This window comes from Megalobrama amblycephala, linkage group LG13 (assembly GCF_018812025.1).
Source record: "Megalobrama amblycephala isolate DHTTF-2021 linkage group LG13, ASM1881202v1, whole genome shotgun sequence".
Lineage (NCBI taxonomy): Eukaryota > Metazoa > Chordata > Actinopteri > Cypriniformes > Xenocyprididae > Megalobrama > Megalobrama amblycephala.
Window position 1 is genome coordinate 40342090 of NC_063056.1, and position 16413 is coordinate 40358502.

At 34.7% G+C, this 16413-nt stretch overlaps 2 protein-coding genes across 2 annotated transcripts in view; both read left to right on the top strand.

Moving 5' to 3' along the window:
* The first annotated feature begins 617 nt into the window (after positions 1-617).
* On the top strand, positions 618-11073 carry rad21a (RAD21 cohesin complex component a). Its single transcript, XM_048153142.1, has 14 exons — positions 618-773; positions 1475-1661; positions 1750-1879; positions 1961-2060; positions 4621-4727; positions 4813-5010; positions 5093-5215; positions 7127-7258; positions 7356-7579; positions 7661-7814; positions 7995-8140; positions 8217-8399; positions 10251-10334; positions 10414-11073. Exons 2-14 carry the CDS (start codon positions 1518-1520, stop codon positions 10603-10605), a joined length of 1917 nt encoding a protein of 638 aa, XP_048009099.1. The 5' UTR covers positions 618-773; positions 1475-1517; the 3' UTR covers positions 10606-11073.
* A 1451-nt stretch (positions 11074-12524) lies between these two features.
* eif3ha (eukaryotic translation initiation factor 3, subunit H, a) overlaps positions 12525-16413 on the top strand; it is a 66138-nt gene continuing 62249 nt past the window's right edge. The window contains exon 1 of the mRNA XM_048153008.1: positions 12525-12679. Within this exon, the coding sequence (XP_048008965.1) occupies positions 12599-12679 (81 nt within the window). The 5' untranslated portion in view covers positions 12525-12598. The remainder of the gene's footprint in view (positions 12680-16413) is intronic.

Consider the following 16413-nt stretch of genomic DNA (forward strand, 5'->3'; position numbering starts at 1 on the left):
AATATTCTTGTGGCTTTATAATATTAATATTGAACCACTGTACTCACATGACCTGATTTAAATATGTTTTTAGTACATTAATGGATCTTGAGAGAGGAAATGTCATTGCTCAGGCCTCACGGAGCCATCGTATTTCATCAAAAATATCTTATTTTGTGTTTTGAAGATTAACGAAGGTCTTACAGGTGAGTAATAAATAACAGAATTTTCATTTTTGGGTGAACTAACCCTTTCAAACGAATGTCCTGAGTATCTTTAGATGTAACTTTTTAAGTATTTTTATTTTGATTAATTTATTTATATTTAACATTTGTGTGTAGGACATGTTTTGTCCTTTATCTCATCCTCTGTTCATTCACATTTACGTATTTTGCAGACGCTCCAAAGCATTCAACTACAGTGCCATCACATATATTCATCACACAAAGAGACTGTATAAGATCCGTCGATTCATTCGACTTCCTGCAGCTCATTGTCGTTTAGTAACACAACACCGCCCCCTGCCAACCGCACAGCGCGCTGTCATTGGGCTCCACGACAGCCTCTTCCTGCCAATCACCAGCCAAACCCCTCCCACCGGCATCCTCCCCGCAGCCCCTTCCTGTCAATCACCAGCCAAGCGCCTCCCACCTCCAAATTTTGACTGTAAACATCCCGCCGAGAGCGCGCGCCATCTTTGTCGGATTCAATGAGAGGAAACGGTTGCTAACTTCTCTCCGCAGGAGGGAGAGAACAGCCTAGCCGCGATCAACACGGATAAGATATTTTGAATGGTAACGTTATGTTCTTAAAAACGTGTATTATCGCGGATTAACGTGCATGTGGAGTCTAATATACGAGCGGGAGAATTTAATTTGACGCTTGCGCGCTGTTGCTAATCAACAGTTGGCTAATGCTAATGGCTAACGATAGCTTGAGAATAACTTGGCTTTGCAAGCTTTATTAAATTATAAATACAGTCGCTTTGTAACGTTTAATCGTTATATGTGAGCAAGAAAAATAAGATGTAAGTTATCATTTGGAATTTAAAATCGATTTATGTATGGGTTATTTTAAAGCTAAGTAGCTCAGCTTGCTAATCAACAACTTAGCCGAACGCTTGTGTGGAAATTTGCGCAACTTTTGCATCGTAAATAAACGCATTTTTCTGTGTTTTTCGTGTGTTAGAGCTTTGTTGAATGCTTGAATGCGATTATGCGGCGTTTTGGAGCAGTGGAGTTGTGTTTTGGCTCGCTTTCTTCATGTTTTAATGTTGGTGTAAAGGCGGGCAATGCTTTAAATGCTATTTAATCAATAACTCAGACTAAGTGTGCAATATTTACAGCAAATATAAAGCTGTTTTATGTTATCTTGCCTAAAATTGGCTGGTTGTAGATTAATCTGCATAAGAAATCATTCTGGTTACCTTTTAGATGTTCACTTGCATGACTTTATTATAGTCTGATTTTGAATGAATATTCTTGTCTCCTTCCAGGTGTAGCAGAAAGCTCTCAGAGCTTTGACCAGACACCAGGGCAATGTTTTACGCCCACTTCGTCCTCAGTAAACGTGGGCCGCTGGCCAAGATCTGGCTGGCGGCCCATTGGGACAAAAAACTGACCAAAGCGCATGTCTTTGAATGCAACCTGGAAAGCAGCGTGGAAAGCATCATTTCACCAAAGGTGCGTCTTTAGCCCTGCGTGTTGTTTGCTTTTGAATGGTGTGTGTTCGTGCATATGGTAATTCTGTTTTTGTTACTCTGCTAAATAGGTGAAAATGGCTCTGCGTACATCTGGCCATCTTCTCCTGGGCGTGGTGAGGATCTACCACAGAAAAGCCAAATATCTTCTGGCTGATTGTAATGAAGCCTTCATCAAGATCAAAATGGCTTTCCGCCCAGGTATTGAATCTGGAATAATTCGTTTCGAAGCCACCTTGGTTTGCCTGTCTGTATTTACCATAATGCACTGTGTGTTTGCAGGTGTCGTGGATCTGCCAGAAGACAACCGTGAGGCGGCGTACAACGCCATCACTTTACCAGAGGAGTTCCATGATTTTGACCAGCCTCTTCCTGATCTGGAGTAAGAGACACTTGTTATCTTTTTATGCACATTCATATTCAGTCTGCATTAAAGGCATAGTTCACCCAAAAATGAAAATTTGTCCCATAATTTACTCAACCCTCAATCCATCCTAGGTGTATATGACTTTCTTCTTTCAGGCTGAAACAGTTATTGTTAGTAGGGATGCACCAATGTTTTTTTTTTTTTGCCCAATTTACAACCATCGGCTTTAGCAGGAAAAAGGCCGATATAACAAACCGATGGTTTATAAATGAACTGCATGAAGGCGCTGAGCTGCATAATGACTGTTGTGTAATCCAAGCGCTGCTGTCTGCGCTTTAATGCTAATCAAATAACAAAAGATCGCACACTATTCTTGACTAAATAACTTTTCGGACCCCATCCGAATGATGACCAAACCTTTACTGATGTTTTATAACGTTTATTGCGTCCGTTTTCACTCCAAAAAAATCACCACAAAAGCTAAACAATACAGAGCACAAGAAGTGCGCATTAATCTCTCTCTCCATTGCATTATCATCAACATACAAGCGAATTACTCAAAACACTTATTACAACTAACAGTTAACATATACATACGGATATTATGCCTTTTCGGGGGATGCTTAATGAATGGACAAACTTTAAATCTGCAGAATAACTCTGAAGAACTGCGTGCTCTCATTACCTGTATTAACGCTCCGTAGACTAGAACACCCGTCAAAATAAGAGTCCTGCCTTAGTAAAGCAGATCTCATTAAACTTGCAAAAAAGATTAAAATGTATACAAAGATAAATTAGAAGATTAATAACAATAAAGTCTGTTACAATAAAGGATTAATATGTATGTATTTATACAGTGAAGAATATGCAGTGTTATTTTACATTTGTTTACTTTATTTCTGTACCTGAAAACTTTTAAATCTACCTATAAATCACGGTTTCATATGTATCTTTGTTCTGTTGTCTTTATGTAGGCCTGCTGAATATTAAATAGATCCAATCGATGTTCATTAAAAATTATTTGATGCAGCAATAAACCTGCTAGTATATTTTAATGTAGGTTTTTTGAACTTTGCTTATTTAAAACATGATCAAAATACTATCTATTTTGATGACAAAATATCAAATAAGAGGAAGTGACAAATATCGGTATAAATAATTGTTTGTTAATATCTGTATCGGCCCCCAAAAATCATATCGGTGCATCCTTAATTGTTAGTTATATTTAGTGCTGTCAAAAATCGCATGCGAGAATTTTTTTTGTTTAACGCAGTGTCCGTTTTTTTTCCATCATAATTTGGCTAGCGTTACATTATATGATTACACTCTTATTCACGCAAATGCTTTTAAACCATTCAAGCGCCACAAGACAATCTGTCTGTGAATGTCGTGTCATGTGACACACAGAAAGATGCGCCCCAGTATCGAGTTCTCTTTCCCACTTAAACAAACAATAACGCACAAAATTATGCCAAAATGCCCGTTTTGTTGAGTATCCTCATACGAGCGGTCTCAAATGAGTTAAATAACGTCTTAAATGAACTTAAAGAGTTGTGAGAAAATGAGACGCGCATCAGATCCACATCATGTTCGGCAGCGGCAGCTCTTAAAGTGACAGCAGCCTAATAAACCGGTTGCTGTGATGATGTCTGTCAGTAATGTTCATCGAAGCACAAAGGAAATCTGTAGCTTTAATAAGGATGCATCTATATTAAATGTGTCATTTATGCAGTGAAGACTGTTTGAAAACTGTATTCAATGTCTGTATATTTCCTACGTTAGACAGGTAAATATGTCATTATAATGGGTTTATGTGAAGGTTGTTTCACTTAAATTAAGTAATTTTTGTAAGCCTAATAAATGTTGAAATTGGTAGCTTTTAGTTATACTGTAATGTTTAATGTAGATTATTAATTATAATGATGTAATTAATATAATTAATGCAGACATCAGTATCAGTGATACTGACCTTCATTCATAAAAAGATGCCATCAAACAAATATTTAAAATATAATGTCTCTAAGTTGTTTCTACATTAATTTGGAGAGTTACTGTGAAATTATTACAATATAAAAATATTAAAAACTTGATGTTTTCAGTCACGAGTAATTACAGAAAAAATGTGCGCTTAATTAATTTTTAAAAAATCTAGTTATATTAAATAATATCCTGGCTCTTCCGAGCTTTTTAATGGGATTGACCCCCTGGAGCCGTATGGATTACTTTTATGATGGATGGATGCACTTTTTAGAGCTTCAAACACTCCGGCACTATTCACTCCCATTATAGACCTGGGAAGAACCAGACTATTATTTAATAACTCCATATTGTGTTCGGCTGAAAGAAGAAAGTCATATACACCTATGATGGCTTGAGGGAGAGTAATAATGATGGGATAATTTTCATTTTTGTGTGAACTGTCCCTTTAAGACAAACACCATGGGCCATTTTCAATGTGATAATTTTGCTTGATATAAAACTACACAACTCTTCTGGATTTTTAGTTAAGCTTCAGTGATAAATTACTCCTCCTGGATGTGACTTTATGCAAATTTTATGCAATTTTTTCCCTCAGTGATATAGATGTAGCGCAGCAGTTCACCCTGAACCAGAGTCGTGTTGAGGAGATCACCATGAGGGAGGAAGTAGGAAACATCAGCCTCATGACCGACAATGACTTTGGTAAAAACTCATATGCTGTTGTTCACATTTGAGTCACATTTGAGTCTATGTACTCTATAACTTAATGCTCGTAACGTCATACCAGGTGACTTTGGCATGGATGATCGTGAGATGATGAGGGAGGAGAATGCTTTTGAGGTGGACATCATCCATGGATCCTCTACCACCACCCTGCTTCTGGAACCTGAGCCTGGTCCCGCTCACCTCCCGGACAAACCCACTAACCTCGACTACGACGACTTTGGGGACACCAACCTGGAGAACAGCGATGGAGGAATTCTGAGTGAGCTCTAGTTGATTTGACCTGTGTGATGGTCATGTGATGATACCGTGATGCTGAACTCAGTGTTTGTGCTCGATTTCAGTGGATAAGATTCTGAGCAATGAAGATGGTGGTGGTATATTTGATGATCCTCCAGCTATCACCGACAGCGTGATGATGCCTCAAGACCACGGCGACGATGAAGACGACTTTGATAATTTTTCTCGTGAGTAAATCCTAGAAAAATTGCCTTGATTAACCTTATTTTGCAACTCAGAAGATGTTTTCTGTGAATCTGTGTGAATTTCTGATTCATCATTTGCTATAGTAAATAACAAAATGCGGTAAATAATGCAGTATTAAGCAGCATAACGGACAGTTTTTGTACGGATAAAATAACTGGAAACGGATGAGACACATTCAAGTCACAAATTACCACGTTGCCATTACTTTAAAAATGTGAATGAAATAATGAGAACCTATTTGAATTTCCTTGCCACTTAAAGGCATAGTTCACTCAAAAATGAAAATTATCCCATGATTTACTCACCCTCAAGCCATCCTAGGTGTATATGACTATCTTCTTTCAGACAAACACAATCGGAGTAATATTAAATAATATCCTGGCTCTTCCAAGATTTATAATTGGAGTGACTGGGTGGTGTGAGTTTGAAGCCCAGAAAAGTGCATCCATCCATCATGAAAGTAATCCATACGACTCCAGGGTGTTAATAAAGTGAAGTAAAGCGAAGTGATTTACGCAAATATATCCATATTTATATCTTTATAAACTGAAGATAACTAGCTTCCGTCAAACGACCCATCCCTTTAATCAGATTTTCCCAGAAATGTATAAATTTATAATTTTTGTTTTACCCAGGGCATAAAAATGGTCTACTACATGTGACAAATAACAATTTGTGATTTTCAACTAATTTTTATTTATTGAAAGGCATTTTAATTACAAAGGCTACCATAACATTTAATTACATACTAATATTATGCATTATTATGCATTGTAAATTATGCACAACTACAACGTTTAAATGGTAAAATTCTTTTTGTTTTGTCATATAGCGTGTTTCTCAGTGAATGGGACACAAACTTTACTCATACTAGTAAAATCTATATATTGAATAATGTCTGTTCTTCCTGTGGAGGAGCATCCCAGCCATAGACTACAATAATTTACTATGAATTATATGGCCCTATGAAATACGCTTTTTTTTTGGTTTTTTTTCCCCAAATGCATTTTTTTCCATTTTAATTTTTCTGGATTCCATTTTTTTTTTTTTTTTTTTTTTTTTTTTGGACTTTTTGGACTTTTTGGACTTTTTTAATGGTTAAATTAAATTTTAGTAATCAAAAAGCATGTCTATTTGAAATAATGAATCTTGTCCAATTTACCAACAATTTAATAAATGTTTAACAAATTTTCCCCTCAAATTTTATTTTCTGGATTCCATTTTAATGGTTAAATTACATTTTAAAAATCAAAAAGCATGTCTAATTAATTGACTTCTTAAAAACAACATTTATAAATTAAAAATAAATTTGGAATGTTTTGTTTTGTCATAAATTCTGTTGTGTATTTTAATATTTCTGGAATCAAATGAACTGCTTTTAATTCATTCTTCAAAAATTTGACAAATTCCGTGACATTCCGCATTATATACTAAATTCCGTTTTTATTACTGGATTCCGTTTTCTGCATCGTGGAAATCATAGGGCCCTAGAATTAAATGGAAATCAAATTACAAACAATTTGTGTAACCAAAATACCAATAATGCCCAGAAGGGAAAAAAAACTTAGCTTGCGACTTTTTTTAAATAATTTTATAATTATAAACAAGCCCAAAATGAAATGTCTATACTATTGCGGGCTGATGCTTCAGATGAGAGGGAGAAAATATGCATTCCTTTAACTGTCTCTAAAACATTATATGAAGGCTGTAAAGTAGACATTATCATAATTAACTCTAGTTACTTAGCAATGTAAAATAAAATGTAAAACTTGATCTTTTCTATGATGTGATATTTCTTTCAAATGTCAAGTCAAAATCTGTAGGAATTGCATTTTTAAACAATGTATGAGCACAAAGCCATTGACCCTCATGACACTTCTGCATTATTTCAGCTCCCGGCGGTCCTGACAGTCCAGAATCTGGCCCAGTGGAGCCTCTTCCCAACACCACAGACCAGACAGAGCAGACCACTCTGGTGCCCAATGAAGACGAAGCTTTCGCTCTCGAGCCCATCGACATTACTGGTACAAGAAGAACGATAAATTCACATTTAAATCTCCGCCTCATGGCTTGTTTACACAATCAGTATTAATTGTGAATGTTGTGCCTGAATGTCCTCAGTGAAAGAAACCAAGGCTAAGAGAAAGAGGAAGCTCATCGTCGACAGCCTGAAGGAGTTGGACAGCAAGACTATCCGTGCCCAGCTGAGCGATTACTCCGATATCGTCACCACACTGGATTTGGCTCCTCCCACTAAGAAGCTGATGATGTGGAAGGAGACTGGAGGCGTGGAGAAGCTGTTCTCATTGCCTGCTCAGCCCCTCTGGAATGGACGTCTGCTGAAGGTGATGGCTTGATCTTGTGTCGCTTTAGCATCAGTATGCTAAAGCCCAGGGCTGAAATCATAGGAAATGTGTCTGTTGTAGATGTTTACTCGCTGCTTGACTCCACTGGTGCCTGATGAGCTGAGGAAAAGGAGGAAGGGCGGAGAGGCTGACAGCCTGGAGGACTTCCTGAAGGAGCTGGAGAACCCAGAAGTGCCCAGAGAGGAGGCGCTGGGTCACAGGAGTGATGTGATTGGTAAGCATGGCTACAAAAACACAATTACTGTAAAAAAGAATTGGAAATTAAAATATATAGCTTCCTTTTAAATTTCATGATGGGGTGATCTCACACCAGCACGATCATATTTAGGAGGCATTGGCATCTGAAAGGATAAGTGTAATAGTCATTTAAAAGCATTGAGTTTGTGCCCTACAGATCAGACCATCATGGAGGAGCCCAGTATGCTGCAGGCGTCCTCTGTGGAGGGCAGCAGAACCGCTCTTGACGAGTCCATGATGCCGCCTCCGTCTCGCCAGCGTGGAATGAAGCGCAAATCGCTTGAGAAAGATGCAGTGTTGCCTGTAAGTCAACCAGATAATCATGTCTGCTAGTAAAGGTTTTGAAAGTGAGCGTAACCGTGCACAATTGTCATTCCAGCAAATGGGAGTGTTGGATCAGACGCTTCAGCCCGTGGATCAGTCGGTCCTTTCCCATCAGCTCGACATGCCCCAGGTGGATCTTCCTCCTGAGGACATCAGCAACCTCTCTAGACTGGTGCCAGAGTTCGACCTGTTAGATGACAAGAACAAGGAGAAGGACAAGGACGACAGTGACGAAGAGGTGAGGCATTCGGTATTTATTTGACGGTGATTAGAGCTGTATGATTCTGGGTAAATTCAGAATTAGGATTTTTTTTGTTTAAAATAGAAATCACGATTCTGAATAGACAACTAAACTAAATAACATCTAAATATGATTTTTTTAAAATTTTGAGTGAATGATTCAATGACTTGCGCGTAAAGACTTCACTTGAATCAGCATTTTTGAACAAATCTCTCTGATTCAATGACTCTCTCATAAAAGGCTTGTTCAAGATGCATCAGCGCTGCGCAGACCGATCATCATAAGACATCAAAGTACCGTGAGAGTGATTGGAGAACATATGACTCTTTATGCTTTTGAATCGCTCTCGCGGTACTTTGATGTCATATGATGATCGGTCTGCGCAGCGCTGATGCATCTTGAACAAGCCTATTGAAACAAGTGAAGTCTTTATGAGTGAGTCATTGAATCGTTCATTCAAGAGATTTGTTCAAAAACGCTGATTCATTCAGTATTGAAACAAGTGAAGTCTTTATGAGTGAGTCATTGAATCGTTCATTCAAGAGATTTGTTCAAAAACGCTGATTCATTCAGTATTGAAACAAGTGAAGTCTTTTTGAAGTGAGTCATTGAATCATTCACTCAAGAGATTTGTTTAAAAACGCTGATTCATCCAGTAATGAAACAAGTGAAGTCTTTATGAAGTGAGTCATTGAATCATTCACTCAAGAGATTTGTTTAAAAACACTGATTCATCCAGTAATGAAACAAGTGAAGTCTTTATGAGTGAGTCATTGAATTGTTCATTCAAGAGATTTGTTCAAAAACGCTGATTCATTCAGTATTGAAACAAGTGAAGTCTTTTTGAAGTGAGTCATTGAATCATTCACTCAAGAGATTTGTTTAAAAACGCTGATTCATCTAGTAATGAAACGTGTGAAGTCTTTATGAGTGAGTCATTGAATCATTCACTCAAGAGATTTGTTTAAAAACGCTGATTCATCTAGTAATGAAACAAGTGAAGTCTTTATGAGTGAGTCATTGAATTGTTCATTCAAGAGATTTGTTCAAAAACGCTGATTCATTCAGTATTGAAACAAGTGAAGTCTTTTTGAAGTGAGTCATTGAATCATTCACTCGAGATTTGTTTAAAAACGCTGATTCATCTAGTAATGAAACGTGTGAAGTCTTTATGAGTGAGTCATTGAATCATTCACTCAAGAGATTTGTTTAAAAACGCTGATTCATCCAGTAATGAAACAAGTGAAGTCTTTACGAGTGAGTCATTGAATCATTCATTCAAGAGATTTGTTCAAAAACGCTGATTCATTCAGGAATGAAACAAGTGAAGTCTTTATGAGTGAGTCATTGAATCATTCATTCAAGAGATTTGTTCAGAAACACTGATTCATCCAGTAATGAAACAAGTGAAGTCTTTATGAGTGAGTCATTGAATCATTCATTCAAGAGATTTGTTCCAAAACGCTGATTCATTCAGGAATGAAACAAGTGATGTCTTTACGAGTGAGTCATTGAATCATTCATTCAAGAGATTTGTTCAGAAACACTGATTCATCCAGTAATGAAACAAGTGAAGTCTTTATGAGTGAGTCATTGAATCATTCATTCAAGAGATTTGTTCAAAAACGCTGATTCATTCAGGAATGAAACAAGTGAAGTCTTTATGAGTGAGTCATTGAATCATTCACTCAAGAGATTCGTTTAAAAACGCTGATTCATCCAGTAATGAAACAAGTGAAGTCTTTATGTCTTTACGAGTGAGTCATTGAGTGAGTGATCGGCATCTTTTACCGATGCAGCACCAATGTTCATTTTACTGATAATTGTTCAATTTGTTTTAAACAACAGGGTGAAGAGGGACAAGGAGGAGACCAGGATCAAGAGGAGAGAAGGTGGAACAAGAGAACTCAGCAGATGCTTCATGGCCTTCAGGTTTGTATTTGGACCATATATGTCCACACATGACCCGAGAAAGACGTTCAAAACATAATTTTCCTCTGTGCTTTGACAGCGTGTGGTGGCTAAAACCGGAGCCCAGTCCATCAGCCTGCTCGAGCTGTGCAGAAACAACAACAAGAAACAGGCTGCGGCCAAGTTTTACAGCTTCCTGGTGCTGAAGAAACAGCAGGCCATCGAGCTGACGCAGACAGAGCCGTACAGCGACATCGTCGCCACGCCTGGACCGCGGTTCCACATTGTATAGAAGCATACCCTCTATTTTTTTTTTTTTTTTTTTTTTTTTTTAGTAGTTGTATTTAACAGTTTTGTTTTGCTACTGTTGCTTTTGTATCTGTTTGTGTCCTTTGGGGCCAATTTAAAGGTTTCGAGTCAAACCCAATAGATCATGAAGACATTGTACCCTCATAGTAAGGTGTTATATGCTAGTGCATGTTGGACCTCCATATTGTCAAACCATTGGGATCTTTCAGTTTCACTACTTGTTGTTTTCCCATCGTTCTGTTTTAATTTTCCTCCATAAGCTTTATCTCAGTAAGTTTTACATTTGTAGTAGAGTTAGTTAAGTGTACATTTTAACTTTTTAATAATGTCACAATTGAGAGACAAAGGTTTATTTTTGGAAACCCAAGTGGATTTAATGACACAACAGTTCAATGTTTTGTATCTCTCTTTTAATGGCAATTATGATTATTAAAGGTTTCTTAAACTCCTACATACATTTGGAATTTTTATGCACTTGTGATTAAATTTTGATATGGATTGAAAAACATTCTCCTAAGTTCCTCTCATTTTACCTTGTTATTTAATTAATGGATGTGTGGTGCCATAAGATAGATATATATATATATATATATATATATATATATATATATAGACCATAATTATATATTATATTTTTAGTATATCTTAAATTGATTATTAAATTATATCTTTAATTGATGCTCAATTATTATCAAAGTTGGAAACAGTTGTGCTGCTGAATATTTTTTTGAAAACTGATACTTTTTTCAGGATTCATTGATGAATAAAGGGTTAAAAAGAACAGCATTTATTCAAAATGGAAATATTTTCCAACAAAAATCACTTCTTTTGTTTTATTTTCTATCACTTTTTATCAATTTTACACATCCTTGCTGAAAAAAGTATCAGTTTCTTCCAAAAAAAAGAAAGACCCCAAACTTTTGAACGGTAGTGTATATTGTTACAAAAGATTTAATTTAAATAAATGCTGCTCTTTTTTTTTTTTTCTTTTTTTTTGTACTTTTTATTCATCAAAGAATCCTGAAAAAAAGTATCACGTAACAAAAAATATTAAGCAGCACAACATTTGTAATAAATCATCATATCAGAATGATTTCTGAAGGGTCATGTGACACTGAAGACTGGAGTACTGATGCTGAAAATTCAGCTTTGATCACAGGAATAAAATATATTTTAAAGTATATTATAATAGAAAACCATTATTTTAAAATCGTAATGTTTCACAATATTACTGTTTTTTTTTTCTGTATTTTTGATCAAATAAATACAGCTTTGATGAGCAGAAGAGACTTCTTTCCAGAACATTAAAGATAGTAATGCTTCCAAACTTCACAACTGAATTTGTGAATTTGCTAAAATAATGTCAGTGATTTTGCCATTTTAGCATTTTTAAAGGAACAGTAACCTTTTAATTTTGAAAAACAGTATGCAAATTCTGTATGAATTTAGAGTACCAGGACAACCTACAGACATTCTGCATACAGCAGATCATACTGTGTGGAATAATACTATATCCCATAATGCAATGTTCTACTAAAATAATTATTCGACCGGACTTTTCTTACACATGCAAAAAAAACAAAAAACAAAAAACACTCAAAACATTTTTAATTTTAATGATGATAACTGGTTTGACAACAATGTAACATACTACCATTTCAAACGTGTATTGTTGCGTAGTGTAGTGTGCATTGTTTCACATACTAATAAAAACAGTATGCCTAGTACTTGTTAACATTGTGAACACAGCCATTGCGCTGTGTGTGTTCAGTCAACTTCTTGCTTAAAATAATCACAATGCAGTATTTTTGCTTTTGATTTCAGGACGAAATGATGAGAATTGTACATTTAAGACGATAAATCGCGACTCTTATTTTGACGAGGCTTTTGTTGTGAAGTCTTCGCACAGGAAGTGGTCCGATCTTTCCGGAAGAACCTTCTTACACGTGTGCGGCCCGTTTCCTCTTCATCTGACAATGGCCAGCCGCAAAGAATCAGTCGTTTCGGCGTCCAGTCCGATGGATTCCCCCGTGAAACAGATCCAGATCGACGGACTGGTGAGTGAACTGAGCCGCGGAGAGATTCCTGTGTGTGTGTGTGTGTGTGTGTGTGTGTGTGTGTGTGTGTGTGTGTGTGTGTGTGTGTGTGTGTGTGTGTGTAGCACAGCTTCATCAGGAGGAAGTACCATAGTAAAACTGTGTTATTAGTTTTGTACACATGCACTATGGCACTACCAGGGTTTTCAACATGATACTACCCGAAATAGTGGTTGTTCCTGTTACCGTCACTATACCATGGTAGTTTGAGATATACCATGGTACTGAAGTTAATATGGTCTCTCTGGCCTTATAAAGAGTACTATGGGTGCTTTACAGTAAATTAATTTCAGTACCATGGTATATTTCAAAGTATACATCTCTTATATTATATAGTTTGATGTTTTTGTCTTTTTATGACAATAGTACTGTTGAAAAGTTTTGCGTTTGTAAGATTTATTATATAATAGCCTATGTTATATTCTATTATAATTCTATTTTTATATACAACAACCCAAAATACAATTAAAGGGTTAGTTCACCCAAAAATGAAAATTCTGTCATTAATTACTCACCCTCATGTCGTTCCACATCCTTCGTTCATCTTCAGAACACAAATTAAGATATTTTTGATGAAATCCGATGGCTCAGTGAGGCCTGAGCAATGACATTTCCTCTCTCAAGATCCATTAATGTACTAAAAACATATTTAAATCAGTTCATGTGAGTACAGTGGTTCAATGTTTATATTATAAAGCCACGAGAATATTTTTGGTGCGCCAAAAAAACAAAATAACGACTTATTTAGTGATGGCCGATTTCAAAACACTGCTTCAGGAAGCTTCGGAGCGTTATGAATCTTTTGTGTCGAATCATGGTTCGGAGCGTCAAAGTCACGTGATTTCAGCAGTTTGGCGGTTTGACACGCGATTCGACACAAAAGATTCATAACGCTCCGAAGCTTCCTGAAGCAGTGTTTTGAAATCGGCCATCACTAAATAAGTCGTTATTTTGTTATTTTTGGCGCACCAAAAATATTCTCGTCGCTTTATAATATTAATATTGAACCACTGTACTCACATGAACTGATTTAAATATGATTTTAGTACATTAATGGATCTTGAGAGAGGAAATGTCATTGCTTAGGCCTCACTGAGCCATTGGATTTCATCAAAAATATCTTAATTTGTGTTCTGAAGATGAACGAAGGATGTGGAACGACATGTGGGTGAGTAATTAATGACAGAATTTTCATTTTTGGGTGAACTAACCCTTTAAAACTTTCCATTCCCTACATATAAAAGTGTAAAAAAAAAAAAAAAAAAAAACATCGTATATATATATATAGTATAATAAACATCAGTAATAAATTAATAATCATAATAAATAAAATTCTATTTTTCTTTTATGTAATAAATATGCTAAGATTGTTTTAAAACAATTTTTTTTTAAAAATCTATTTTTATTAACACAAAATACAGCGTTCCCTCCCAAACACATAATAAAGGGGAATATATTTTTAATTTATCTTATTAATTTTTATATATATCATACCATCATTCAAAAGTTTGGTGTCTGTAAGTTTGTATGTTTTTTTTTTTTTTTTTTTTTTTTTTTTTTTTCCTCAAAGAGGACTGGTGCAAATTAATAAATATTTCAGAAGATTTTCAAAAGTTTGGGGTCAGTAAGATATATTTATTTTAAGTCTCTTCTGCTCATCAAGACTACATTTATTTGATCAAGAAGACAGTAAAAATTGTGAAATATTATTCCAATGTAATTCAGCAGTTTTCTATGTGAATATATAGTAAAGTGTAATTTATTCCTGTGATCAAAGCTGAATTTTCAGCATCATTACTCCAGTCTTCATTGTCACATGATCCTTCAGAAATCATTCTAATATGATGATTTGATGCTCAAGAAACATTTATGATTATTATCAATGTTGAAAACAGTTTATATTGTTGTGAAAACCGTGATATATTTTATTTTTCCGGATTCTTTGATGAATAGAAAGTAAGTTCAAAATAACAGCGTTTATTTAAGATAGATATGTTTTGACTTATAATTGCTTGAAATGTTATGATGCTGAATATGATCAGCTCTAATGTGAACACAACAACTTGTGCAATGATGAAAACTATCATGAGTCAGAACTGCTGAAGCTTCTTTACAGTGGGAATGTTGTTTAATGCACTTTTCCAGCTTCCTTCATCTGTTTTCTCTTATTTCTGCCACTGCTGGTCTCGTTTTCTTCTTCATCTTTAGGTGTCGTTCAGTATTTCCTGCAGCTGTTTTTCCAAATCATTCGGCACTATTAGCTTGCGTTTCTTTATACGGACCAGTGATTTCCGTCAGATAAAAGCTGGAGTTTGAGTTTGTAGTTCAGCATTTGTTCTCATCCGGACGCTGATGCAGTGCATTCTACATCACTGCCAAAAGAGGGCGAAGTCGTCTCAAGAAAAAACGCTTTCTGTCATTATCTGGTTGCTGTTACTGCATTTCGGACATTGGTTGACCTTCATAGGACAGCACTTTCATCTTTCCAATTAGCATTTATCTAAAGTTACAATTGTGTCTCAGTATTGTTCTTCCGTGAGCACAAACAAAGATATTAGGAAGACGGTTAGAGCTGCTGTTTTACATTTAATAAGCATAAGCATGTTCTCCAACAAAAGCATGTATTTGATCTGATCTGCTGTATTTGAAGTCTTCTGAAGACATGAACTCCCTCTGTGAGGAAACAGACTGAAATTCATTATCCAAATTGCTCTTTTTCAATCTCAACCACAGTTTTCAAATCTAATATTTGCACTTGTTAAATTAAAAAACAACGACTTTGTGTTATCGACACCCTGTGCCATTGCTTCTTGCGTCACATGACTGATTAAAGTTTGAAAAATGCAAATGAGATCGTCTGCACATAATGTCTGAGTTTTGGTAGTAATAAAACATTATTTGTAATGCACCTTTCTCATACTCAATCAATATTGATGATAATTTTAATTTTGAGTGAACTTTTCCTTTAATGTTTGTGCTCAGAATTGTTCTCATGTCTTTATCCTATTTTTTATCTAATTTTAGCAGTTTTGATAATGTTATATTAACATTTCAGTTGTTGTTTTTGGGTTAAGGTTTTTATTAACAACGACACAAAATACAATTAGCCTACAACTTTCCCTCCCCAACATATAGATAATTTAATTTTTTACATGTTGGGGAGGGAAAGGCTAATTGTATTTGTTTTTATTATTAATTATTATATATATATATATATATATATATATATATATATATATATATATATATTATTTTTTTATTGTTTATTATATAATATTATTATTATTATTATTATTATTATTATTAATGTTATTTTTAGAATATATATATATATATATATATATATATATATATATATATATATATATATATATATATATATATATAACAATAAATATCATTATATAATAAAAACAATAATAAAATAGCATATATAAAAATAATAAAAAAATAATAAAATAAAACATATATATATATATATATATATATATGTGTGTGTTTTATTTTATTGTTTTTATTATATAATATTATTATTATTATTATTATTAATGTTATTTTTAGTATATATATATATATATATATATATATATATATATATATATATACAATAAATATCATTATATAATAAAAACAATAATAAAATAGCATATATAAAAATAATAAAAAAATTATAAAATAACTTGTATAATAATTAA

Excerpts from the sequence above, each read along its gene's own strand:
- rad21a (XM_048153142.1), top strand. The coding sequence starts at position 1,518 with ATGTTTTACGCCCACTTCGTCCTCAGTAAACGTGGGCCGCTGGCCAAG. Across the intron at positions 1,662-1,749 it reads AAAGCATCATTTCACCAAAG|GTGAAAATGGCTCTGCGTAC; the intron begins GTGCGTCTTTAG and ends TCTGCTAAATAG. Across the intron at positions 2,061-4,620 it reads CAGCCTCTTCCTGATCTGGA|TGATATAGATGTAGCGCAGC; the intron begins GTAAGAGACACT and ends TTTTTCCCTCAG.